General features: G+C 36.1%; 1 protein-coding gene across 1 annotated transcript; it reads left to right on the top strand.

Moving 5' to 3' along the window:
• Positions 1-13: 13 nt before the first annotated feature.
• Positions 14-27,920, top strand: LOC129244775 (proton-coupled amino acid transporter-like protein CG1139). The gene is made up of 7 exons (XM_054882607.1): positions 14-282; positions 23,099-23,178; positions 23,245-23,473; positions 23,646-23,767; positions 26,537-27,076; positions 27,156-27,400; positions 27,465-27,920. Exons 2-7 carry the CDS (start codon positions 23,099-23,101, stop codon positions 27,632-27,634), a joined length of 1,386 nt encoding a protein of 461 aa, XP_054738582.1. The 5' UTR covers positions 14-282; the 3' UTR covers positions 27,635-27,920.

The raw sequence follows: 27,920 nt of genomic DNA, 5'->3' as shown, positions 1-27,920 counted from the left end.
CAACAAACGATCGCGCTACCGTTAACACCACATCAAGAAAAAGTCGCGTAAAATAATTAACGAGGATACGAGTATCGAGCAGACAAGTAGGCACAATTAAAAAACATCGAAACGGGCAAACAGTAAATTCTTGAATAGTGCCATGTAAAATTGGTCGCAAAAAAGAAATATAGACAAGACGACAAACTTGGAAATAAACGACACCTTTTTTTGGTAGTAAAACGGATTTGAAAAAGCGAATGTGTGTGTGCTTATGAGCGCGTGGATTTAGTATTCCGAAAGGTAGTGTTGAAATTATTTGAAAGAGAAAAGTTGGAAGATCCAATTAAACTATATGAATTTATCAAAAATGTATTTAAATCGGTTCAGCACCTTCGAGGGCGTATGTACATAAATTTTATATCATTCAGTTTTGCTATATATGTAGCATTCAAATTTTAACGCCTTTATAAATTTTTTAACTTCATAAATTTGCTAATTTAAGGGGGAACGCCACTGTGAACGCGTGAAAATTAAGTGATTTTCATGATTTTTTTTTCATAAATAGGGATGATTATTTGCGGATCGGACAAATTGTAATTTATTTAACAAATATTCAACTATACTGACACAAATTTTTAATAAAAAATATTAAAAACTGCAATTCTTATTAAAATGCAATGACGTCATAAAAAACTGATGCACCAAAATGGCCACGATACAGCGGTGAAAAATCATCTGAAAGCAAAAAACCAAAAGAATTCGTAATCTATACATCAATGGCTATCGTCGTACGTGGCTGTTATTTTTTTTTTTTTTTGTTTTTTTTTTTTTGAGAAAATGGTGCAGGTTTGAAAAATGTATTTGTGTTTTTACCCTTGTTTTGTTTTCGAAAGGCTTGAAAAAATATTAATTTTTGAAATTTTCAAAAACGGCTATGTACTACTGTAGCCAATACATGTACAAAAATTAAAAACCAAAAAAAATTTAAATCGGTTCATAAGTGTTCGAGAAATCGAGGCCACCGTGTTCAGAAAAGTCGTTTTGAGAAAAACGCGCTTAAAGTTTTCATTGGCCGTTGTAACTCACTACCTGCACTCATAGTAATGGGTATAACTTCGTCAATTTTCAAGATTTTAAATTAATTTTTTTTTTACATATTTTTGAATATATCTACCTTAAGAAAATGCAAAAAAAAATCCACATTTTAGAAAAATCACAGTGGTGTTCCCCCTTAAAATTTGTATTGCATACTCCAGTTGATCCAGGGAATCCTTTTAAAAAAACGTTTTTGTTGCATACTCCATACTTCAGCTAATTCTGCGAATTCTTTTATAAATACTTTACTACAATTTGTAGTTCGAAAATACTTAAAGCGGCAACCGATAAATAATTTTTTTTTTGCCTAATTTTTTTGCTTTCTAATTGTTTCATGAAGGCAAATAACTTAATGGAATTAAATTAAATCAATCAAAAAATGTTGTCAGGCATTCTATGTAGTAATGCTGAGCACTCGCTTCATACCAGCTGATGAATGGGATCTGTTATGTCGTGAACACTATTTTACAAAGTGTAAAACTTTAAAAATGTATGAAATTACGACTGCCCGCCAACGTGTTAAACCGATTTTGCTTTTGTAAATCACAAACCAGATAAAAAACATAAGTAAAAAACGTTTGAACTAAAACAAAAACAAACAAAAAATGGGGCAATGGATTTGTAATGCAAACATTAGTATACAGGTGACAAAACCAAAAAAATAAAAAAATTAAGTTGTAAAACTCCTTTCCTCGTTAATGACATTTTCGAAAATAAGCAAAGTTCTGCGCACTCATTTTTTATTGCAGCCAGAATTATTAGTATTTTTTTTATTTTTTATTTTTTTATGAGGGCACGAAATGGTGACAAAGTTAAACAAACAGCAAATATGGATAAAGAAATGTCAACAATATTAGTGTGTACTCGTAATTCATCTCTGCATAATATAAGGATCTAGTATAAAATAGTTTAGCGTATCAGCGGAAATCAAATTGTCTTCATTTTAAGAATTCTTGAATTGAAGAATTCTAAAAGACTAAAACCTTAATACAATTAATATGAAGATTTTTCGCCTTACTTAAGCATTACCAGTTATATTTTATTTATATTAGAAAGCATCAGTCAAGTGAATAGTCAACTGGTTTTTTTTTTTTTTTTTTTGCTGTTCCTCGTATATTTTCTCATTTGCTATGTCATAATATTAGTGGCTTTCAATTACAAAATTAGCCATCACCAGCCATTAAAGCAAATCTGAAGCGTAGCCTAAAATTATTTCCCAAAGAGAGGAAAAAGCAAAAAAGTTAACGATCTGAAAATCTGCCATCGCTGTTTATAAACTGCTGTGCTGTTAAATTACCTTAAATATATACTTTGCACACTCACGTTTTTTGTCGATTAATTTTCCGTCTAGCGCGTGTGACTGTAAACTGCAAGGGCAAACGTGCACAAAATATCAAATTCCACAAAAAATAAATTTGTTTGCTCACAAAAAGTTCAATTATATGTTTTTTGGCGATGGATAATTTTTGCTGGCTAAAATTTCTCCACCACTAAATGAGCATCTCTCTTGCAATGAACAGTTACTTTGCTCTCTCAATTTTTGAGTGATGTGTCACTTTCTGGCGTTAACGAACGCCTACTTACAAAAATGTGGAATAACTATTACAGATTTTTGTGTTATGGAACACGACCTGTTGCATTATTTCACTCCTCCCATTATCATACTTATGTACGTGTGCATACGTGTGTGTCACAATTCATTGCTTATTGCACTTCACCATGTAGAGAGTAATAAGGTGGTGCCGATCGTAGTACCCCTACTTACCTCTCAGCGAATGTCACAGAATCGCTGTCGGGTGTTGTGTTATTGTAATTTCTTCTTCTTCTTACATTCTTGTTCGCACTTTCACGTCTCTCTCATGCAACTGCACCAATGTAACGTTACGAACTCTCTGATGAACGCAATCTTGTTTCTATCATATCGTGAGCGCAATATTAAAAGGAAATATATGCATATAATGAGAATATAAATGCCAATTTCTAAACAGCTAGCATAACAGGGTTTAAAGTAAATATATTTTTTAAGTTTACGATAATAAATTACTTATTCCCTTTTTATTGAATTAACTACATAGTATTAGAGTAATTGTGCTTTTATCTAATTATGTGCTTTTCCACTATCTGTCAGTTTATAGCCACCTTATATTCAAATATATTGCTGTTCTGACAACTTAATCGCATCTTTATTTCAGTACAAATATTTTTACGATGCGCTCGTAAAATATAAAATTCCATTCTCTTCGCGTGAGTCTGATGTACCCACATATGGTATTTGTTTTGATGCAATAAAACCAAACAACTGCAGAGCAGCAGCAACGCATTTCATATTTAAGATAAAGTAGGGTGGGTAGGGAATATTTGCGAAGTTGGATATATGTATGTGATATACATGATGGAAAGAATAATGAGATGGCGCCTATCGTGGTCCCGTTACTTTGCGCTCGGCGAATTTGACAACTAGTTACGTGGTTTTAGCTCCAGTATGGCCAGATTACCATTTTCGTAACTTGATTTAGCATTTTTTTTTTGTTATTTTTATTATTTTTTGTCTCAGAGTTTTAGTTCTTTCTTCAGGACATTTTTTTAGTTGTTCTAATTAAAATGTCATGTTTATAATTTTGTAAAATATACATTTTTTAATAATTATTTAAATAATTCACTCAGTTTTATTTAGCTTTACTTTTTTTTAACATCTGGTGGCATTGCCCGCGTGTGCAGGTGTTGTTGGTGTTCTTCTGCTTTCGGCAGTCAAATCTCTCTCTCGCTACTGCAGTGTTGCCTAGCTTTGGATATAAAAACGCATTAAAATGCCCATTCAAAGAAAATAACCCAACAAATTTTTATTGAAACACTTAAAGAACTTTGTATGCGTGACAAATTGTCTTTAAAATGTGCGTTTTTTTAAATAAATGTGGCATGCTTATGTACAATTTAATTTATGAGGTTTTTTTTGTTAAGCGAGACTCTTTTGTTAAGATAACGACTTTTTTTGCTATATTTGAGGTTATGTAACTAGATAAGGTACTCTTTTTGTAAAAATGTCAGTATGGTTTCTTTAGTATTTTCTGGTATTTTCTTGTTTATTTTTACAATGAATATAACTCTTAATGTCCTATGTCTCACTAAGGATTGATGACCGGAAGAAACGATTACACTTCTATGGTTTTAATTCGCATTCAATAAATTCAAAGGCTTTTTAAAATGTGTAAAAAGGTTTTCAATCTGAAGAACAGTTGAGAGAGGGGCATTTAATATTTTTGCATAACCTTAAATGGAGCCAAAAATTAAATTTGCACTTTCAAATTATCAAATTTTATAAGAGTAAAAAAATTTTCATTAGCACTAAAATCTTCTCAGATTGACCTTTTTTAACCTTTTTTTTGTTTAATAATATAGTTTGTTTTTTAACTTAAAGTTTTAGTAGCTTTAAATTAAAAAAAAGAAACAAACACGAAACTTCAAAATTTTCGCATTTTCGGTATAAAAAAGCACTAAATTTATTGCGAAGAGCAAATGGTTGGCAATACTGCACAACTCAGCAAACGTGACGTCACGTACGCTCTGATGGGCGCAATCTTGTTTCTATCATTCTTGTGTGATATATGTATGCGACAGGAGCAGTTTGCACAAAAGCTCACGGCGTTGGAAATATCCTCAATAATCAGTCTATAGACCTATACATATGTATGAGTGTATGTATTTAAAATGCACTGTAGCTAAGAGCAACCAGATCGTCAGTGAGAATTGAGGATGGCAAACAAAGCAGAGAGAACTTAGGTTAAAGGTGGAGTATGCTGCCGATTTACACACGGAGGCATCTACATAAAAGGGAGACACTGGAAATTCTCTTTTCATGTTTTATTCGCGGTCACACGGGCAAAATATTTTTCGGTAACATTTTGACTTTTACTGCTTTAGTATCTTCTGCTTCGGATATATTCTACAACCCGCCAACATGTAAAGCGGAGAACGTTCTCCCACACTTTCTTAAATATAGGGTTATTCAATAGGTGCGCTTCAACTTTTTTCCGATAGGAAGGGCGAACGACGCAATATCTTTTATTTTTCGCTTGTCATTTGTAAACTTCATTAGTATACATTTCATCATGGAACACTACACACTTGAGCAACGATTGCAAATCGTGCAAATTTTTTATGAAAATAATCGTTCTGTTGCTGCTACTGGGTAAGACTCCGTCAGAAAATATGAGATTTGCAAGTGGTCTTTCGATTTCTATGAAACTTTGAGAAATATTAGTTCTAGGTAAGATACATTCGAGCCTAAAAGGATTTTGAAAAATTTTCAAAATTGAGTCATCTACGCCATGTTGAAAATCGGGACCGTGTTTTTTTCAAAAATCAATATTTCTTGAACCGTTGGATGGATTTCAATGCAATTTACAGACAATATAGAAACAAATAAGTAGTTTAAATTAGTATTATGTTAAAAAAAAAATTTCGAAATTTTGACCAAAAAAAAATCAAAAAAATTTTTTGGATCAGTTTTTAGTTGATTTGGCCAGTTTTTTAGATTTTCTGTTATACACGTAACGATTCGTTATGATTTAACCTTTATTTTGAAAAAAAAAAAATTTATGGTGTCTATAATAGTTCTCGGGATATTGCGATTTTAGTTGAAGCGCGCACGCATGGTTCGCGTACGCACGCACGGTTCGCGCTGCGTTATGTGTTCCTGTATGAAGTGACTGGAGCAGACTGCTGCAGGTCTGTGCGCGTTTTTCTACTCCCGCGCTGCGTAACCGCGAACTTCACGGTCCGTCCCGTTTTGGGGTTATGTGAAGTCATTGGTCTACAGTAACAAGCCGGCGACGATTTGTAAGCTCAGAGCCAATATTGAACGCGAAATTGCTGGAATTTCGGCCGATTTATGCAAAAGAGTGGTCGAAAATTGGGTTCAACGATTGGACTTCGTAAAACGTGCACGCGGTGGTCATGCAAAAGAAATCGAATTTCATACTTAAATGTATTGTATTATATATGTTCAAACTCGATAATAAAAAAAAAAAATTAGTTAAAAAAGTCAAACCGTTTGTGTTTTATTCAAAAAAGTTCAAAAGTTGAAGCGCTCTTACTGAAAAACCCTATATTTCAATGAAGAATGCAAACTGGTTGAATAATAAATAATTTGTTTTTTTTTTTTTGTTTTTATTTACATATACCATACATATTAGGCCGGGTCGATTTGTGGGTAGGCAAAAAAATCGCCCATTGCTCTGTGAAAATCATATTCTAGGGATTAAAATAAGAAACTTTGCCGAAGGAACCATGCCTCTAAAACGAATTCTGATGTCCCCCAATTTGGGTCGAACTTTTTAGTTTCTTTTCTCATGTAAAGGCCAAAAATGGTGATATTTTGAAATGATTGTATGGAGAACCCCCCAGGGGAGTTCCAGGGAGTGTGCCACTGGCATGGGTGGATCGGCCATCCAAAGTTAGTGGGGGTCAGTCATACATTTGGACTCGATTGGAGCACTCTAAATGGGTCAAAGTGGGATTTTTCGTTCGACCCAAATTGGGGGAGATCAGAATTGGTTTTAGAGGTATGGTTCCTTCGGCAAAGTTTCTTATTTTGATCCCTAGAATACAGTTTTCACAGAGCAATGAGCGATTTTTAAATCCACCCGCCCTAATACATATATATGGGGCATTCTTCGCCAACCGGACACCCCCATCTGCCCAGAACAGTTTTTATAAAAAAAATTTTTCCCTATGCCGAAATAAAAGCTTATGTCATGTACTTTAATTTGTCATGTGGCACTTTTTAAATATTCAAGATGGACGACGAATATTGACAAATATGTTGGAAAACACCAAAAAAAATTAAGTAGTTTGTTAAGAAAAGTAGAGAGAGAGATTCTGGTGCAACGTTCGACTGTTTCATAAACATCACTAGTTCTTGATGTATTTCACATGTCAAACGGTACAGAAATAATTTGAACAAATTATAGAAAATTCTAAACGAATAAACTATTAAAAATAAATCTGTCAAACAGTTCTTTTTAGAACTATTATCGCATCTGTTGTCGATATCGCTAAACTTCGTAAAACATTGTTTAACAGTTTTATTGACAGCACAAGTTCTGTATATGTCTTAATCGTTAAACTGTCTGGAGATTATTATAAAAAATTCTGAGAGAATAAATTAATATCTAATACCTGTCAAACAGTTCTTTTCAAAACTATTATCGCCTAAAAAATGTCGGGAAAATCGAGAAGAGATCGATGCATTAATCCCTTTAGAAAAGTAGGTCCATCTTGAATATTTAAAAAGTGCCACATGACAAACTAAAGTACATGACATAAGCTTTTATTTCGGCATAGGGAAAAATTTTTTTTATAAAAACTGTTCTGGGCAGATGGGGGTGTCCGGTTGGCGAAGAATGCCCCATATACATTTTTTTACTTCCCTTTGATTGAAAACCACCACAGAACTCAGAACTTTCTCCCACAAAAGAAGAAAATGAATGAAGCATCTGTCAAAATTTGCTTTAAGATTGGAAATACGAATAAGAAGAGCAAAGCAGTAGTAGTTTTGTGACTCAATCAAACTGAAAAAAATCACAGCGAGCCATATTAGGTGAATTCAAAGGCTGTTGGAGGATATTCGTGCTCTGCCAACTCTCTGATGGTTAATTTGCGGTTATTGGTCAACTTTTCTTTCACTTTATTGATGCTCTCATCAGTTTCCGATGTCGCTGACCTGCCACTACGTTCGTCAACTTACTTACTTACATTGCCGAGTTTTAACTTTTAAAACTAAAAATATAGTTCATACTAAAACAAAAACCATATAAATCAGTTTCTAACTTTGTACAAAATTGTTCTTCAAAATTTCAAACTTTCTATTCAGAATTTTCTGAAAAATTCTGGGTATGCAATTTTATATGCCGTTCAATTTTGATATCATACTGTGTAAGTTTGAAATAGCCGAAAATTCTCGTTGATTTTTTACAATTCTGCTTTCTTGACGTTGTTGCCATTTTCTTACATATAAAAAATCTCGAACGCTCGATATATGGGCGCATAACAGCGTCAACAAACAAAATATCATAAGCCACTTTCAGTGGTTCCAAGTGCGATAGTGTTTTCCCGAATGGAAAATGATAAAATATTTAGATAGTCAAAATCTGCCTATTAAATGGTCGAAGAAATCTAAATTGGCTGGTGCCCTTTTCAGCGGTTGCCAATATTTTTATTTTCAATTAATATTATTATGATATTATATTTCGGTAGTCTAGCGTATTTGCACTAGCCTGCCATCCCAGAGGTTGTGGGTTCAAATCCTTTCTCTGTTTCTAAAACAAAAAAAAAACTCTTTCCTCAAAACCCAAAACCTTATCCTTTCCATCCTTACTCTCCCGCATTCTTTGCATTGTGGCTGTTAAAACAAGCAAAAACAAACAGCTACACATTGCATCAGTGGTGCCAGCAAGAGGAAGCAGGCAAACGCGGCAATAGCGCAGATATACCATATATCCTTAACCACCTGTGCGATCCTTTTGCCAGAAAAATGTGAAACACAGATGGCGCTCCAAGCAGTAAAGAAGCCGCTATTCGCAAGCAACGACAGGTGGACATTTCCACTACTTAGGACAGTTAGCGGCAGGCTAATCACCTACCATGTCAAAAATCAAATCAAATCAAAAGATATTAACGAAACCAGCGCAAGACAAGTCTTGTCGAGGCTCTATGCTCCCGCGAGGAGTGAATAAGGCAAACAAATTATATTTACCCCTCTTACTCTGTTATGTGGCGAAACGATTCAATATGGTTCTGATTTGGTCGTCATCAACTACAGTACGTCGACCATAGACATTCATCATCTTTGGGTGAAAAATCCTCACAATGAGGATACTTCAAAGTATATGAGAGTACCCCTTCGCAAGCCTCAGCGGCTTTCTCATTCATAAGAAAATAAAACAGCAAAATATTGAGTCTCCCATTATATTAAAAATACATCGTTAGCAAGGTTAAGTTAGATTAGCCAGATTGCTTGTCTAAGACAAGACACTCGGATGGCCCTGAGGCCCATTGTGATACCTGCATTTGATTTCCATGCCCTAACTAAGTTGCTTAAACCACTTAGATCTTTTCAAGAAGATAACTAGTCCCTTCAGTGAGGCATTTAGCACATTTCCCTGGTCTTCAAAGAAATAATCGCCCAGATATTTGGAACGGCTTCTTTGAAATGCAGGGCATTCACAGAGAAGGTGTTGTACCGATTCAATTTCTTCTTCATATCCACAACTCCTGCAGATGTCATTGTAAGGTACAGCCATTCTACTGGCTAGGGTGCCAATAGTGCAGTGTTCGTTAGCAAAGACTAAATACACACATACACACAAAGACTTAATACGCCACTCAGCCTACTAATATACTTATCTAGTAATTCCTTTAATGAAAACGATTCACATATGAAACTGTCAGGTTTATTTATCTGTGGCTAATTGGGAATTAATGTTTTTGAAGAGCATTCAAAGAATTCCAGCGCACTCTAGAATCGTAGACCATTCGAGCGTCACTATAACTATAAGTAGTTAATTACTACAAATATATTTATATATGTAAGTGTATAGAGCATATACAGTATTGGCCAAAACTAATGGCATTTCAAATAATGCTAAATCTCTCAATCAAACATCTTGAAATATGGCATATACATATGTCATGTGTTTCCTTGTTACTTATGTAAGTATTTATGGTATAAAATATAGGTTGTCAAAAAAGTCTTGCGGTATTTTTATTGAATTTTCAATTGTTCATAAAATTGGTTATAATAATGCGATTTAAGTCAAATATGCGCCGTTTTGTTCGATGACGAGTTCCCAACGAGATGCCTCTCTTATAGAAGCTCGCTTCCCTATTGTCAAAAAACTCGGAGAGCCAATTTTCACAGGACGCTCTTGTGGACAATTTCCGACTACCAAGCTCGTTCGCCATGGACAGAAATAGGTGGTAATCACTTGGTGCGAGATCCGGACTATACGGTGGATGCAAAAGAACCTCCCATCCGAGCTCCCGGAGCTTCTGGCGCGTCACCAAAGATGTGTGTGGCCTGGCGTTGTTCTGATGGAAGACAATTCGGCCTCTGTTGATCAAAGATGGCCTCTTCTGCATGAGTGCTGCATTCAAGCGGTCCAGTTGTTGGCAGTACAGGTCCGAATTGAGCGTTTGGCCATAGGGAAGTAGCTCATAGTGGATGATTCCCTGCCAATCCCACCAAACACACAGAAGAACCTTCCTGGCAGTCAATCCAGGCTTGGCCACCGTCTGGGCAGCTTCACCGCTTTTAAGTGACCCACTTTTCATCGCCAGTCACCATCCGCTTCAAAAACGGGTCGATTTTGTTGCGATTCAGAACCGATTCGCATGCATCCATACGGGCAAAAATGTTTTTTTGCGTCAAGTCGTGTGGCACCCATACATCGAGCTTCTTTTTGAATCCAAGCTTCTTCAAATGGTTTATAACGGTTTGATGACTCATGCCCAGCTCTTGGCCGATGCTACGGCTGCTACTATGCAATTTTCAACACATGCGGATTTAGTAGGACAAAACATATCATACGGGAAATCAGCAAATATGGCCAGAAATGCGTATTCAAAAGAAATTTAAAAATAAAATAATAAGTGATTGTCAAAGTGGTTTAGCGCGACACAAAATTAGTGAGAAATATTCAATAAATAGAAGTGTAATATCGCGACTTATAAAAAAATTTGAACAAACGGGTTCTATTTCTGCAATCCATAGTGGAGGAAGGCCACGAAAAACTACACGACAAGACGACTTCACGATTAAAAGAAAAATTCAGAGTGATCCCACAGTCTCTTCTGAACAAATAAAAATTGATTTAAGTTTGCCGGTAAGTTCTAGAACGATCAGAAGACGGGCAGTGGAGGCCGGACTTTTCAGTCGACGACCTGCTAGAAAGCCATTTATTTCCGCCAAAAACAAAAAAGCGAGACTCGAGTTTGCGAAATTACATATTAATTGGACAGTTCAAAAATGGAAAACTGTATTATTCTCTGATGAATTCAAATATAATTTGAAATATTCAGATGGAATAAGGCGAGTAAGAAGGCGAAAGCAACGGCGACTAAATCCGAAGTATTGTATCGGAACTGCCAAGTATGGTGGGGAGAACATTTTGGTCTGGGGTTGTTTCTCTGGCCAGGATATCGGGCCTATTCATCGAATAGAGAGAATTGTGGACCGTTTCATGTACACAAACATCCTGAAAGATGTAATGCTACCACACGCTGAGGAGGAAATGCCACTGAGGAAATGCCTCCTTAGGTTCCATCAGGATAATGATTCGAAGCATACCTGACATAGGCACTGTAAAACGTGGTTACAGCAAAATGCTATAGAGGGCTTAGACTGGCCAGCTCAATCTCCCGATCTCAATCCCGTTGAGAATTTGTGGGAGATTGTAAGTTCGAAAATTAATTGGGAAAATTGCAGCACAAAGGAAGCCCTGTTTGAAGCGGTTAAAGAAGCCTGGTACAACATTTCTCCGGAAATTATTAGTAACCTAATATCTTCTATGCCAAAAAGATGTTCTGAAGTTATCAAAAATAATGGGTTTAGTACAAAGTACTGAAGAATAAAAACAATTATTTTTCCCTCTTCATTCGTGAGAAATTTCTTACCGACGAGAATTTTATTTAGGTCTGCGAATAGCCAGTAGTCGGTGGGAGCTAAGTCTGGTGAATACGATGGATGTGGGAGCAATTCGAAGTTCAATTCATGTAGTTTTACCATTGCGCAGAATCATCAACACGTTCGTGTTTTTGTGAGCCACAGTGAGCAAACGCGGCACCCACTTTGAACAGCGCGATCTCATAGGCAAATGATCATGCAATAAAAAGCCAAAACGTTCTTGTGATATATTTACGATGTCAGCTAACTCAAGCAACTTCACATTTCGATCATTCAAACCGATTTTGTGGATTTTTTTATGTTTTCTGGTGTTACCACCTCATTTGGACGTCCACTGTGTTGTGTCAGCAAGCCAACGTTTTATGGTTGTTTCTGATGAAGCGGAATCCCCATAACTCTTTTCAAGCCATGTCTTTCTCTCACCGAGATTCGAACCGACGTTCTCTCTGTGAATTCGGAATGGTAGTCATGCACCGTAATTCTGCAGGAGTAATTCTGGACTCCAAACTTAGCTGGAAGTTAAACGTCGAAGAACGGGTAAGGAAAGCAGAAATTGCTTTATATGCCTGCAAACGTATGCTTGAAAGAAGATGGGGTCTTCAACCTAAGCATACATTATGGCTGTATAAGGCGGTTATACGACCAATTTTAACGTATGGCTCGGTAGTTTGGTGGAAAGCTCTAGAGAGAGAGTACAATACCAAATTACTCGGCAGAACACAAAGATCAGCCTGTGCAATAACGGTCGGTGCAATCAGATCATGTCCTAGAGAGACTCTCAATGCACTGACACACGTTATTCCAATAGACCTACATATAAAGAAGACGGCAACCATGAGTGCATTTAGGTTAAATGAAGCGGGTCGCTGGAAAGAAAAAACTTATGGTCATGCTAGTCTATTATTGCGACAAACTCAGTTAACCTCGGTGAGGACTGACTACATCGTCCCGATGGTAACGTTCAATAGGAATTTTGCCACACTCTTTCCATCTAAAAAAGAATGGAATAAGGGATTCTCTCTAAACAACTTCGATACCACAGTCTATACAGATGGCAGTAAAATGGATTGTGGTGTCTGAGCTGGTATATATTCTCAGAGACTTGGAATTGAAAAATCTGTGCGTCTCCCTAATACCAGTAGCGTCTTCCAAGCGGAAGTACTAGCAATTGGGGAAGCCTGTAGGTTACTAATCGCAGTTTTCTCTTTTAAGGGCAATATCGCTATTCTTTCGGATAGCCAAGCTGCAATCCAGGCGCTGGATGCGACTATAACAGCCTCTAAAGTGGTGGAGCAAACTAGGAATAGCCTCACCAACTTGAGTGAAAACCATAGAGTAACCTTAATTTGGGCCCCGGGACACCGGAACATAGAGGGTAACGAAAAAGCTGATGAACTGGCAAGAGGGGGATCTGCCATGAATAGCGCTCTTGCAGTACCAGTACTCACTCCACTAGGTGCGGTCAAGAATGCAATTTCCCTAAAATACCTTCGAATTGCAGAGTGTAGATGGAGAGACCAGACGAAATGCAAAATCAGCAGAACGTTATGGCCCACCTACAACCTCAAGCAATCGTCGACATTAATAAACATGAAACGACGGGACACCTGTAGACTTACGGCAGTCATAACTGGCTTCTGGTCTATCGGAGAACAAGCCGCCAAAATGGGCATCCCTCACAACACATACTGTCATAGTTGTAAACAACCGGAGAAAAAAGAAACAATCTTCCATTTTCTCTGTGAATGCCCTGCCCTATGGAAGGACAGAATGTCAACCCTGGGCAAACCGCTGTTCGAGAGTCTCGAGCAGCTGTCTGGCTTAGACGTCAACAACCTAATAAGGTTCCTAAACCGCACAGACTGGATATAGTCCTGCTGTAAATAACTGTTAAACAATTTGGTAATGAGGATGTGGCAACAAAATGGTGCGGAAGCGCTAGTTGGATTCTGGATGAATCACCACTCTAACCAACCAACCAACCATGCACCGCCGTAGCCGAATAGGTTGGTGCGTGATTACCATTCGGAATTCACAGAGAGAACGTCGGTTCGAATCTTGGTGAAACACCAAAATTAAGAAAAGCATTTTTCTAATAGCGGTCGCGCCTCGGCAGGCAATGGCAATCCTCCGAGTGTATATCTGCCATGAAAAAGCTCCTCATAAAAATATCTGCCGTTCGGAGTCGGCTTGAAACTGTAGGTCCCTCCATTTGTGGAACAACATCAAGACGCACACCACAAATAGGAGGAGGAGCTCGGCCAAACACCTAAAAAGGGTGTACGCGCCAATTATATACATATATACTAACTGGAAAAGAGGTGAATACAATAAAACTAGTGTGTTAGGCCTGGGACTTTTCAGCCCATGTGCTATTTCGAAGGCGAAAATACCTTCATAGGTTAGACTTTGTCTGTTGAGCGGCCACCGCTATTGGCAAACCAATTTCTATTACCCACAGTGCGTTTCGAACCCGTAGCACCCGAATAGTAGCAACGCTCAACTCAGCCAGCTACGGCGACCGCATTAATTACTACTTGCAATTGCATTAATATATTCAGGTACACGTACAAGTACTTTGCTGTGCTAAGTATGTCTGATATGAAATACTTAACCGATTGCCTCACCCACTTGTGTTGATTTAAACAGTACTAAGGCTGCTAAGTCTTTACTAAAAGTTGGAACGGTATAGTGAAAAGGTCAGTTCATCCGTATTCAATGTACTCGTATATATTTCGTGAGTATCTTCGAACTGGTTCAAAACGGATACAGATTGTCGCAGTTTCAAAGTGCAAAAATAACACCTAACAATTGTGAGTGAATGCTGTATGATTCGTGAGTGCAAAATAAACAAGGCTGTTGTTTTGTTTTTGATGCCACCATCTTTTTACTGAGTTATTGGAAGTAACATCACTAGTTGACTTCCAGTGCAAGCTTAGTGACATGCGGTTCAGTGGAAGCGAAATTATAGTGTCTAAAGTGTCAGTACATTTGTCTGATCGGTACAAAAATGAGTTTCGAACAAAGAGCTAATATTAAATTTTGTTTTAAAATCGGTAAAACGTTTACCGAAACATTTGAGTTAATGAAAAACTTTAGGGCGATAATTGTCTATCCCGTGCCAAAGTTTACATGCTTCAGAGATTGTTGTGAGGACATATAAGGTTGTCAAAAAAGTCTTGCGGTATTTCCGCAAGCTTGTGTTTGCAAGCGCGTAGTTCTAGTTGTATTCGTCGCATCGGTTCACGCTAGAGCTTTTTGGAAAGCTCTTTTCACGTGCTAACACGTGTTTGATTAATTGTTGTTTGCTTTTAGTCGTTCGTGAGTTGTAGCGTCGCAAACATGGAGCAAAATAAAGAGAAAATACGGCATATTTTAGAGTACTACTACGATAAAGGCAAAAATGCATCTCATGCTGCCAATAAAATTTGTGCAGTTTATGGACCCGATACAGTTACCATTTCCACCCCACAACGATGGTTTCAACGTTTTCGTTCTGGTGCAGAGGTGATCGAAGATGCGCCACGGTCCGGAAGGCCTGTCGTCGAAAATTGCGATAAAATCGCTGAATTGATCGAAAGAGACCGGCATAGTAGCAGCCGTAGCATCGGCCAAGAGCTGGGCATGAGTCATCAAACCGTTATAAACTATTTGAAGAAGCTTGGATTCAAAAAGAAGCTCGATGTATGGGTGCCACACGACTTGACGCAAAAAAACATTTTTGCCCGTATGGATGCATGCGAATCGCTTCTGAATCGCAACAAAATCGACCCGTTTTTGAAGCGGATGCTGACTGGCGATGAAAAGTGGGTCACTTACGACAACGTGAAGCGCAAACGGTCGTGGTCGAAAAGCGATGAAGCTGCCCAGACGGTGGCTAAGCCTGGATTGACGGCCAGGAAGGTTCTTCTGTGTGTTTGGTGGGATTGGCAGGGAATCATCCACTATGAGCTGTTCCCCTATGGCCAAAACGCTCAATAGGGAAGCGAGCTTCTGTAAGAGGGACATTATGAAGTTGGCATCTTGTTGGGAACTCGTCATCGAACAAAACGGCACATATTTGACTTAAATCGCATTATTATAACCAATTTTATGAACAATTGAAAATTCAATAAAAATACCGCAAGACTTTTTTGACAACCTTATATTATATATGCCAATGAACATACGAGCCGCCCAAAATCAGTAATCACAGAAGACTCCATCGAAATTGTTCGTAAATTTATCAAAAATGAACCGAAATCATCCTTGAAATTCATAGAATCGGAGTTGAATATCTCCAAAACATCGAATTATCGCATTTTAACTGCTAATTTGGGCTTACGAAAGGTATGTGCACGTTTCATTCCGCACAAGTTAACTGAGGAACAAAAATTGTTCAGAATTCAACATACGAAAGACCTCATTAAAGAGGCGAGAAAAGACGAGATGTTTTTTTACAACGTTGTAGCGGGTGATGAAATGTGGTGTTTCTACCATAAACCTGAAACTAAGCGTCAAAGTGCCGAATTGAAGGCCGCAGACGAGTCACCACCCAAAAAATCGCGTTTGGAGGAGTCAAAAATCAATTCATTGTGCTCATTTGTTTTTACGATTCCAAGGTAATTGTCCACAATGAGTTCGTGCCAATGGGCCAACCCGTTAATACAATTCTCTATCTTGGCATTTTAAAGCGTTTGTTACATCGCATTTGTCGAATTCGCCTTGAATACCCGGAAGGAGGAAGCTGGCGCTTATTGCATCATCTCATCGATCCACTCTTGTGACTGATTTTTTGACTAGAAATCGCATTTCAATCATCAATCACTCACCGTATTCGCCTGATATGGCTCCCTGTGACTTCTACCCATTCGGGAAATTGCATTTGGCCGTGAAATTAAAACGTTTTTCGCCCATAGAGGCCATCCAAAAGGCTTGCACCGACATCCTGAAGGGCACTCCGGATTCCGGTCAATGACCTGAGACACTCTTTCGAAAAGCTGTTAGACCGCGCACACTGATTTGCGAGGCCAGAGAGGACTATTTTGAATAAATAAACTCGAAGTTATCAGAACAAAGCTTTTGCCGTTTCTATTTTAGCTCAGTCTTATTTGTTTTGGACTTCAACTTGTATCCACCTTTCTATCAATTTTTTTACTCTTTTATGCTGTAACGGTTGTCGTTAGAAGTGGAAAATTGATATTATTATTTTCCTTATATATAATATATATATTTCATTAAAAATGAAAATTTGGCGAAATAAACGGCTTCTTGTCCGCGTTTTAAATTGCCAAGGGCCTCTTAAAAATTACGCCTAGATGTTAGCTGTGAATAATACTTAGACGGTACCTTTTATTTACTATATCTCATCTTTGACATTTGTCAAGTAGACAGACTTACAAATTTACACGATAGAAAATGAATTTGAATAGATATGCAAATGGTCGATTCTCAAGGACAACATATCGCGAAATTCGTAACTTTTTTTTGTGGAAATAATCGTCCGAATGTGTCGACAATTCAGAGATTGGTGAAATAATTCCAAGAAACTGGTTCTGTGGAGGATAAAAAAAAGACTGGCAGACCAGACTGAGATTTCTTGAAAAGTGCAGTCTATGTGAATAAGCCAACAGCGATTCCAGAGCTGAAGTGGGCCGATATTACTAAACTCAATGCAATAATTCGTGAGCGAGTCATTGAAAATTTTAATTCTCGTATGACAGTCGAGAAATCGGTGACTATGTAGTGAGGAAAGAGTAAAGGAATTGAAATACCTTGGTGTAAACATTAATCATGACCACAAAATTTCTGCAGAAATCGGCGACAAATTCCTTAAAGCCAATCGCTGCTATTTTTCGCTGTGTCAACACCTAAAGTGTTGACTTCTAGACAGAAAAACAAAGATTTCACTGTATCGCTCAATTATAATTTCCATCTTGCTATACGGTAATGAAACGTGGACACGCAGAGATGCAGATAAACAGAAGCTGCTAATATTTTAGAGGAGAGTTCTGCGAAAACTTTTTGACACGATTTTGATACGATAAAGGCGAGTGGCGGAAACGCTACAATCATGAACACGAAAAACTATATGCGCACCCATCTGTGATAACCGCAATAATGATCAACAGATCAACAGATTGAGATGGGCAGGTCACATATTGCGGGCAAATACTCATTTAAATTATGTAAATTTTCACTTATGATTGCTAAGAGCCGATGCTTTCCATTTCAATTCAAAAGGGCTATTCGAGTCATGTTCTTCGATTTCGATGTAACTCAAATATGTTGCTCTCTGGTCAAAATAATGAGACACGTATTTTTTTGTTCGCCCGAAAAAAATTTTTTTCAAGAGTTATCGGCAATTTTGTTTTTCGGCTCAAACTCGATTTTTTTTAATTATATAAGAAAATTTTTTTTTTAAATGTCCATAACTTAGTCAAAAATGAACCGATTTTAATAATTTTGGGTTCAAAATGATCGTTATTACTTACACAAGCGATTTCATATAGAAACAGTTGCAAAAAAGTATTTGAAAATTTTTTATTTAGCAAAAAAGAAAAAAAATTGAGATTTTTTCGAAAATCAATATTTCAAAAAGTGTATTTTTTTGGTTTTTATAACTTTTTCCAAATCAAGAGGACACCTCAAACTTCAATTAAGCTGAATGCCCAATAGATAAAATGGGTTGTTTTTGAGTAATGAATTTTTGAGTAAAAAACCTGTTTGGCACTTTTTGTTTTTTGCAAAATAAAAAATTTTTAAATACTTTTTTGCAACTGTTTCTACATGAAATCGCTTGTGTAAGTAATAACGATCATTTTGAACCCAAAATTATTAAAATCGGTTCATTTTTGACTAAGTTATGAGCATTTAAAAAAAAAATTTTCTTATATAATTAAAAAAAAATCGATTTTGAGCCGAAAAACAAAATTGCCGATAATTTTTGAAAAAAAATTTTTTCGGGCGAATAAAAAAATACGTGTCTCATTATTTTGACCAGTGAGCAACATATTTGAGTTACATCGAAATCGAAGAACATGTCTCGAATAGCCCTTTTGAATTGAAATGGAAAGATTCTATATAAGAAAATTTTTTTTAATTACTCATAACTTAGTCAAAAATAAGCCGATTTGAATGATTCTGGGTTCAAAATAATCGTCATTACTTACACGAGTAACATCATGCAGAAACAATTGCAAAAAAGAAGTTGAAAATGTTTTATTTTGCAAAAAACAAAAAGTGCGAAACAGGGTTTTTACTCAAAAATTCATTACTCAAAAACAACTAATTTTAGCTACTAGACATTCAGCTCAATTATGGTTTGAGATGTCCTTTTGATTTGGAAAAAGTTATAAAAAAAAAAATACACTTTTTGAAATATTGAATTTCGAAAAAATTTCATTTTTTTTTTCTTTTTTGCTAAATAAAAAATTTTCAAATACTTTTTTGCAACTGTTTCTATATGAAATCGCTTGGGTAAGTAATAACGATCATTTTGAATCCAAAATTATTAAAATCGGTTCATTTTTGACTAAGTTATGGGCATTTAAAAAAAAATGTTTCTTATATAAAAAAATAAATAATTGGCGCGTACACTTCTGTTAGGTGTTTGGCCGAGCTCCTTCTCCTATTTGTGGTGTGCGTCTTGGTGTTGTTCCACAAATGGAGGGACCTACAGTTTCAAGCCGACTCCGAACGGCAGATATTTTTATGAGGAGCTTTTTCATGGCAGAAATACACTCGGAGGTTTGCCATTGCCTACCGAAGGGCGACCGCTATTAAAAAAATGTTTTTTTTTTTTTTTTTTTTATTAATTTTGCTTTCACCGAGATTCGAACCAACGACCTCTCAGTGAATTCCGAATGGTGATCACGCACCAACCCATTCGGCTACGGCGGCCGCCTATGTTTCTTATATAATTAAAAAAAATCGAGTTTGAGCCGAAAAACAAAATTGCCGATAATTTTTGAAAAAAATTTTTTTCGGGCGAACAAAAAAATACGTGTCTCATTATTTTGACCAGTGAGCAACATATTTGAGTTACATCGAAATCGAAGAACATGACCCGAATAGTCCGGTTGAATTGAAATGGAAAGCATCAGCCGTATTTTGAATAAAAACTGTGAATCCTGTAAGAATCTACAATATATATTAATAAATTGTTACACGTTTTATTTTAAAATAACTTCAGAACGCGTTTTTTGAAAGTCCCTTTATATGTGCTACTTTCTATAAAAGTCCTTCATTTTGACTAGAAAATGTCACGTTAAATGCTCCAACGTTTAGGGGCTAAGACTACTCTGAAATTTTCTAAAACTGTTCTTGAAGTGAAACTTGTTAGGCGCCGATGGACGAGAATGGAGAATACAATTTCAAGGCCATGCAGCGTTTTGGGCATTTTCGTTCCGCTAGAGAGAAAAAAGATGTAACGTAGCGGAAAAGGAGAGGGAGAGCTATACCTTATATATATCTTAGATACACTTTAGACTATTTTTCCTGAGTTTTTCCTTGTGGTTGGTAATTTCTAGTGAGAAACAACACTGCCTACTTTTTTCGCTTGTTTGTTGGTGCAAACTTGTAGGAAATATATTTTTGGCACCTACTTTTTGGCGTTATATTTCCTTGGTGCCTACTGTTTGGGGCGTTTTTTGGTCCCAATTTTTTTGGCGCTTTTTTGGTGCCTACTTTTTGGCGCTTATTTCCGTTTCCTGGCTAGTGCTTGAGCGTACTATAAAGCGCTATCCATTCCGGCGTTGGATTTATTGGTATTGCCTTGCGGTAATTTGTGCCGTTGCTGCGTTGCGGTCCTGGAATCGATGCGTTTATGCGGGTGATAAACGCTCGGAGTAGTGCGCGTTGTTGCCACGGTTTGTGTCCGGCGTTTACCTACACCAGTCGACCCTTCTCCGTTTTTTGTAAATTTTGTCTATTTGTATTCTCTGCAAATGCTGTGAATTTATTTAGATATATATTCTTTCTCTCTTTCTCTCTCCCTCGGGTCTCTCCCTCTTTGTTTGTCTGCCTTGAAAGTTTCACTTCTGTTATGTGTACTACGCTATACGCACTTTTTGTTTTCAAAAGTGACTACGTCACTACGTCTGCAGGTTATTTGTCAAACTTTACGAAAACTCTTCATTTACTTGTTTTTTTTTTTATTTGTCATGTTGTTGCACTCCTCATTTAAACGGATATGAAATTTCATATGAATCTGTAAATTCATGCTTTGTTTAAAAGCCATTTAATACTGACGTGTCGCAATATTTTCTATTGAATTTTTATTTTTGGAATGTTTAAAAGCAAAGGAAATTCATGAACGAATGTTGAAAGTGTGTAAGGATTTGTCGCCATAAATTAAGTACAGTAGAAAGATGGGTTGATGAATTTGAACTTGGACATGGAAGCCTCGAAGACGATCTACGCCAAGGACATCCAAAAACAGCAACAACACCAGAAATCGTAGAAAATACTGGATATCGTATTGGAAAATCGTCGAGTGACTAAAAGAGATTTAGTAGAAGCCTTAGGCACCTCATTGGGCAGTGTAAACAATATTTTGACTGAGGTATTGGATTTCAGAAAGCTGTGTGCGCAATGGGTGCCACATTCGCTAACAATGGAACAAAAACACATTCGAATGCGACTTTCTCAGCAACTTCTCGACCGTTTTCAAAAGGATAAAGTGGATTTTGTGCGTCGATTCATCACTATGGATGAGACGTGGGTCTATCACCATGATCCTAAATCAAAACAAGAGACTGAAGAGTGATGTGAGCCCGATACTTCGGCTCCGAAAAGAGTTCGTATCCAGAAATTGGACAAGAAGGTGTATCGTAAGCAGCAGTTTTTTGGGAAGCGAAAGGCATTTTTTTTTGTGGATTACTTGCAAACTGGTGGAACGATAAATTCTGAATATTATTGTAACCTTTTAGACCAGCTGAAGAAAAAAATTCGAGAAAAGAGACCCAGTTTGCGAAAGGAAAAAAATCTTTTGACGTGATAACGTCTTATAATTCGATTTAACAGGCTGCACGCACGAAAAAATGTGTCGTTACCTTGCTCATTAGTGTTAACTTGCTCATTGCCGTTACCTTGCTCATTTGTCGTTACCTTGCTCATTGCCGTTACCTTGAATGAACTGCAAGCGAAAGCGCGGAGCGAACGACAAAGCAAACAAAGCAAACGAACGGCAACGTTCGACATCTTGCTCTCCTACTTAAGTGAGCGTATATGTGTATGTATATGCGCATATGTACATATATAAATTCACGTATTTGTATTTGCAAATGCCTTCTTATTGATTATTATTAATTTGATTTACTTGAAAAATTTAAAATAAAACCAAGTTTGTTAATAATGCCTGTTGTTTTAATGTTATTATTATTTTTTGACGTGATAATGTCTTATAATTCTATGTAGCCGGCTGCACGCACCAAAAAATGCGTCATTATCTTGCTCATGCGTCGTTACCTTGCTATGTTATGTTATGTTATGTTATGTTATGTTATGTTATGTTATGTTATGTTATGTTATGTTATGTTATGTTATGTTATGTTATGTTATGTTATGTTATGTTATGTTATGTTATGTTATGTTATGTTATGTTATGTTATGTTAAAGTATATTATGTTATGTTATGTTATGTTATGTTATGTTATGTTATGTTAAAGTATATTATGTTATGTTAATGTTAACTCATTCTCTATATCCAAACAAATAAAATTAAAATTTTCTTTTGAAAAATGCTACCATTCAATCAGTATTTTCTTATGACGTTATCACGTTAAACTATCGTCAGTAAACCGACTTTACAGACAACCTCTTTTTCAAGAGCATTTTGACACTGGCTAAAATCCATTAATTAAAGTTCGAATTGTTGGAGCATCCATCGTATTCACCAGATTTGGCCACTAGCGACTTCCAACTGTTTCCGGCCGGAAAAAAAACATGCGTGGATGATGAGGCCATAACAGCTGTGGAAGCGTATTTCGCAGCCAGATTCTCACTTCAGGGATGGAATTCATAAATTGGAATCTCATTGGAAAAAGTGGATTGATGTTCAGGGAGGCTATACTTAATAATAAAGTGTATTTCAAACCATAAAATTGTGTTTTTCTTATCGAACCGCAAAACGTATTGGAAAACCTAGTATATACTTATACATATATAATGCATATATACTTATATATATGGTTTGAAGTCCAACACATGCGCTAAACATAAATAAATTTTAAAAAGTTTTAAATCTATATTTCGTACCCAAAAAGAAAAAACATTTGTAAGCCTTTAATTTTCATGCCATCAGGGCGATCTTAACTTCTAAGACGAATAATATTTTCATATATTTTCCGTTTCTACCAGATGATGAAATCCAACACTACGACACCAACGTCCAAAGAGAAGTCAAATTCAGTTCTTACGCTAGTCGATATCAATTCACGGTTAGAAAGCAAAATTAATTGTCGAAAATGCGTGTTTTATATGAATTTTTCCCTTTCGCATTTCAGCACAAACCTCACTGAAAAGCTACAGCTTAGCGATGAGTACCTTCCTTCGAACTATCGCGACCAAGTCAATGGGCAGTCGACAAGTGGCGCGTTTATTCATTTGCTGAAAGGTTCGTTAGGTTTCGGTCTTTTAGCAATGCCAATGGCCTTCTCCAATGGCGGTATGCTGTTCAGCTGGATTGCTACACTGGTGGTGGGCATCCTCTGTACGCATTGTGTGCACATATTGGTAAGTTGTTTTTGGAAAGGTGACAATCTATAGTAAGGCTAATTAAGTTAAAGGTTACCATAAATGATTTTGCGCGCGCGACAATACAACTAAAAAAATATATAAATTCCTCCTTGTGAACTTGGACAGGGATTTGAATCTATCGTTAATGAAATTTTTGATTAATTTCCAGGTTAAAACATCACAAGATATCTGCAAGACGAATAAAATACCTGCTTTGAGTTTTTCTGAAACCACCGAAATGGTCTTTACAAAGGGTCCAATGCCATTGCGCGCATGGTCGGTTTTTGCAAGGTAAATTGTTTGTGCTATTTTAAAAACTGGTATGCAGCACTCACAAAAGTTATCAAAAACAAAGTGTCATACTTGTGGGTGTGTGTGGAAATGTATTACGAAAAAGAGCTTAAAAGCTGTAAGAGAATAGGTCTGTTCATGTAAAAACTCTCCAGTAGCTTACTTTTCAAGAATTCGTTCTCAAAGGGAAGAATATCAAAAAAAGTGCATGAACGCAATACCAGTAACAATTTGCAAGTTTTACAAACAGCTGATTAAATTTTTGGCGGGGAAAAATCACAAAAAGTAAAAACAAAAATTCAGTTGAGCTACATCGTATTAAATAAAAAATAAGAACTTAAAACAAATAAATGGCAAAATAACGAGCTTAGCATCAGAAGATTTTATTTTGTCCACAATAATTTGTTCCATTTCATCATTTCTGTCAGATGGAATATGTACATTCCACAAGGAATTGTATAGTTGTGGCAATCACTGTTTTCTTCATATTTAATTAGTTAATAACTGAGAAGTACAAGCATAAAACACAAAAGTTACCTTGAATTCTTCCGATTTGTATTTCGGAAACTGCAGCAATGGTGACTGGTTGTGGATGTGGTTCAGAAGTACATACATCTACATCATTTCTATTTAATAAATAACTTCAAAAAAACTTTATAAATTTTATCTAAAATTTTCTTTACTTACATTCTCCGTTTAATTACAATTTTCATTTAAATTTAGAACTTTGACCCAATTCGCAAGTTTGAATCAGAGTGCGTAGAGCGCTCAAAATTCGCTCCTACTCTTTCAAGCTATCACCAAAAGCAATAGAACTCATACAAAATATTCTCTGAGTAAATCATTGAGAGGATCTATTTTGCGTAAACTCCTCAAACACTTTTATTACTCATTTGTTTGTATACAAAGAGTGCTCGTCGTTCTGTGAGCATTCGCTTTGTTTTCATCCCCCGAGTTTTGTAAATGATGCGCTCTTTATTTGAGCTCAAGTTTATATGAATTTATCAATGATAAGTAATTTGATATTCAATATTGTCCCTTTTTGCATTGCTCAATTATAAATATGCATTTCGAGCATACCCTAACCAATTTCTGCTTTATTTAATGAAAGTAATACTTTGCGAGAATAGTGAAGTTTATTTCATTTATTTTTTTTAAATATAAATAATAAATAAAACTTATATAAAAATAAAAATTTCAAAGAATTTCAAAGAAAGAAAGTAAAAGAAAATTCACTAAAGTTGAGGTTCATTGAATTTAATGAAAGTCGATTAAATATATTATTTAAGACTGATCGTCGTTCGGTTCGTCAAAATCTGTACTTTTGAATAAACTTTCATTCAATTTGATAAACAGCTAGAAAATCTGCCCATTTTTTACACTTTTTACACACGCGAAACACTTGCAAACGCAAACTAGCCATAAAAATGCTTTAATAAAAACAAACGGCGATAGAAATTCAAGTAGGAAAATGTGTCAATATAAAAGAGTGATAAAAAATTATGCTTTCAAAGAAAACTCACTGAGCATACAAAATGATTGCTACTGTTGAAGAGAGTTTATCATTTTTAAATAATCTGAGAGGAGAGAATAAGCAAGCGAGCCAAGAATGATAGAAACAAGATTGCGCCCATCAGAGCGTACGTGACGTCACGTTTGCTGAGTTGTGCAGTATTGCCAACCATTTGCTCTTCGCAATAAATTTAGTGCTTTTTTATACCGAAAATGCGAAAATTTTGAAGTTTCGTGTTTGTTTCTTTTTGCGTTTAATTTAAAGCTACCGAAACTGTAAGTTAAAAAAAACTGTATTATTAAAGAAAGAATGTTATAAAAGGTCACTCTGAGAAGATTTTAGTGCTAATGAAAATTTTTTTACTCTTATAAAATTTAATAATTTGAAAGTGAAAATTTAATTTTGGGCTCCATTTGAGGTTATGCAAAAATATTAAATGCCCCTCTCTCAACTCTTCTTAAGATTGAAAACCTTTTTACACATTTTAAAACGCCTTTGAATTTATTGAATGCGAATTAAAACCATAGAGGTGTAATCGTTTCTTCCGGTCATCAATCCTTAGTGAGACATAGGACATTAAGAGTTATATTCATTGTATGGTAATCTGGCCATACTGGAGCTAAAATCACGTAACTAGTTGTCAAATTCGCTGAGCGCAAAGTAACGGGACCACGATGGGCGCCATCTCATTATTCTTTGCATCATGCTAGCGAACACTCAATTCGGTTGATGCTTTCAAAGAGCGCACGTTAAAAGAATGTCGAAAGAGGAATGTTATTGTAATAAATAATTTTTTCGCTCTTTCAAAAAATAACTGATGCTCTCTTGTTTGGTTTTAAGCAGAAATGAAAAACTCAAAACAAAATGCATTGAGTTGAGTTTTTATCAGCTGAATGAGGGATATTTTACTCATCAATGATAAGTATTTACGAACTCTGGTTTGAATTCGTGTTTATTTCTGCTTTGCGATCAGCTGTTTTTCTCACTTGCGAATTCTCACAAGTAAAAATTTATCAGCAAAAACTTGGCACTTCCTCTCAAAATAAAATGTTATTGTATTTTGCTCTCTCACTTTCCCCTACTTTGCAAGTTTTTCCATACATGAACATCAAAACTTGATATTTCTGCAATTGTTACAAATTATTTGCAAACAGATCTAATTAGGTCGTCAGCTCATAAATAAAAGATCAGCTGTTCTAGACTTAATTTTCGTAAGTTAATTTAATTTTTAATTTGCTTCACCTTCTCCCACACAGACGTTTCGTTGATGGCAGTCTAATGGCCACATACTTTGCAGCAGCTTGTGTTTATATAGTTTTTATTGCCACTTCGTTTCACGATGTCATCAACTATGACACCGGCCTGAAATGGAATGTGCGTATATACATCGCCTTGACTTTAATACCTTGCCTATTAATTGGTCAGATAAGAAATCTAAAATGGCTGGTGCCCTTCTCAGCCATGGCTAATATTTTCATAGTGGTCACATTCGGCATAGTGTTGTACGACTTATTCAGCGAACCGTTGGTGCTCGCAGATAAACCACTGATTGCAAAAACCACACAGATACCGCTCTTCTTTGCCACTGTCATATTCGCTATGGAGGGTATTGGCTCAGTTATGCCCATTGAAAATGCCATGAAGAAACCACAACAGTTCCTTGGCTGTCCTGGCGTGCTAAATTCAGCTATGATCACCGTGGTCGCATTGTATTCGGTTATTGGATTTTTAGGTTATGCACGTTATGGCAGTGAAGTGCGCGGCAGCATAACATTGAACTTGAAGGATGGTTCGCTGTAAGTTTGCAAGTTATAATTTTTAAATTAATTTAAATGAATTTCCCATAAACGAAGTTTAATTTTTGTTTCTATTTAGTTTAGCTGACATTGCGAAAGTGCTGATATCCGTTGCCTCACTTTGTGCCTATGGACTGGTATTCTACATACCCATGGAAATTCTCTGGAAAAAGCTCAGCATCAAATTCGAAGAAAGAAATCATAACATCGCACAGATAATTTTACGTACGTGTGTTATACTGATTAGTGGTGTCATTGCCGCAGCTATACCCAATCTGGAACCGTTTATCAGTCTTGTTGGTGCCGTCTTTCTCTCACTACTGGGTATAAATATGATATAGCAATTGCATAAAATTTGAACTAAACGGGTTTTTCATCTCATTTGCAGGTTTTTTTGTACCCAGCGTTTGCGAGACTGTATATTTGTGGCCCGATCGCTTGGGCTGGTGCAAATGGAAATTGTACAAGAACATACTGCTGAGTGCCTTTTCGATATGTGCTCTAGTCGCAGGCTCTGTAGCGAGTATAAACGAAATCATTGAAATGTATAGCTCGTAGGCAAACACAATGTGATATGTATAGAAGGGGAAAACATGATCGTAGTATAAGTATAAAAATATTTAGTATTTATTATAGGCGCAACTACTTCAAAAATTATTTAACAATAGAATATCTACTTAAAACTAATATTTACCAAAGATTTTAATATGAAAATATTGAACAAACAATGAAACAATTTGAAAGGAAATGAAGAATTTAAAAACAAGATTATGAAACTACGGTACTAATAACCAAGAATTAAAAATGAAGTAAAATAAATGTTTAATTAATAAATATAAATAAC

The sequence above is a fragment of the Anastrepha obliqua genome, chromosome 4, assembly GCF_027943255.1.
Source record: "Anastrepha obliqua isolate idAnaObli1 chromosome 4, idAnaObli1_1.0, whole genome shotgun sequence".
NCBI lineage: Eukaryota > Metazoa > Arthropoda > Insecta > Diptera > Tephritidae > Anastrepha > Anastrepha obliqua.
The sequence above is the reverse complement of the archived record's forward strand: the minus strand, read 5'-3'. Positions and strand labels throughout refer to the sequence as shown.

What these genes read in the sequence shown, in the direction of transcription:
- LOC129244775 (XM_054882607.1), top strand. Translation starts at nt 23,099, where the DNA reads ATGATGAAATCCAACACTACGACACCAACGTCCAAAGAGAAGTCAAAT. An exon ending in GCATGGTCGGTTTTTGCAAG is followed by an intron (nt 23,768 to 26,536) that starts GTAAATTGTTTG and finishes TCTCCCACACAG; the next exon opens with ACGTTTCGTTGATGGCAGTC. An exon ending in AACTTGAAGGATGGTTCGCT is followed by an intron (nt 27,077 to 27,155) that starts GTAAGTTTGCAA and finishes GTTTCTATTTAG; the next exon opens with TTTAGCTGACATTGCGAAAG.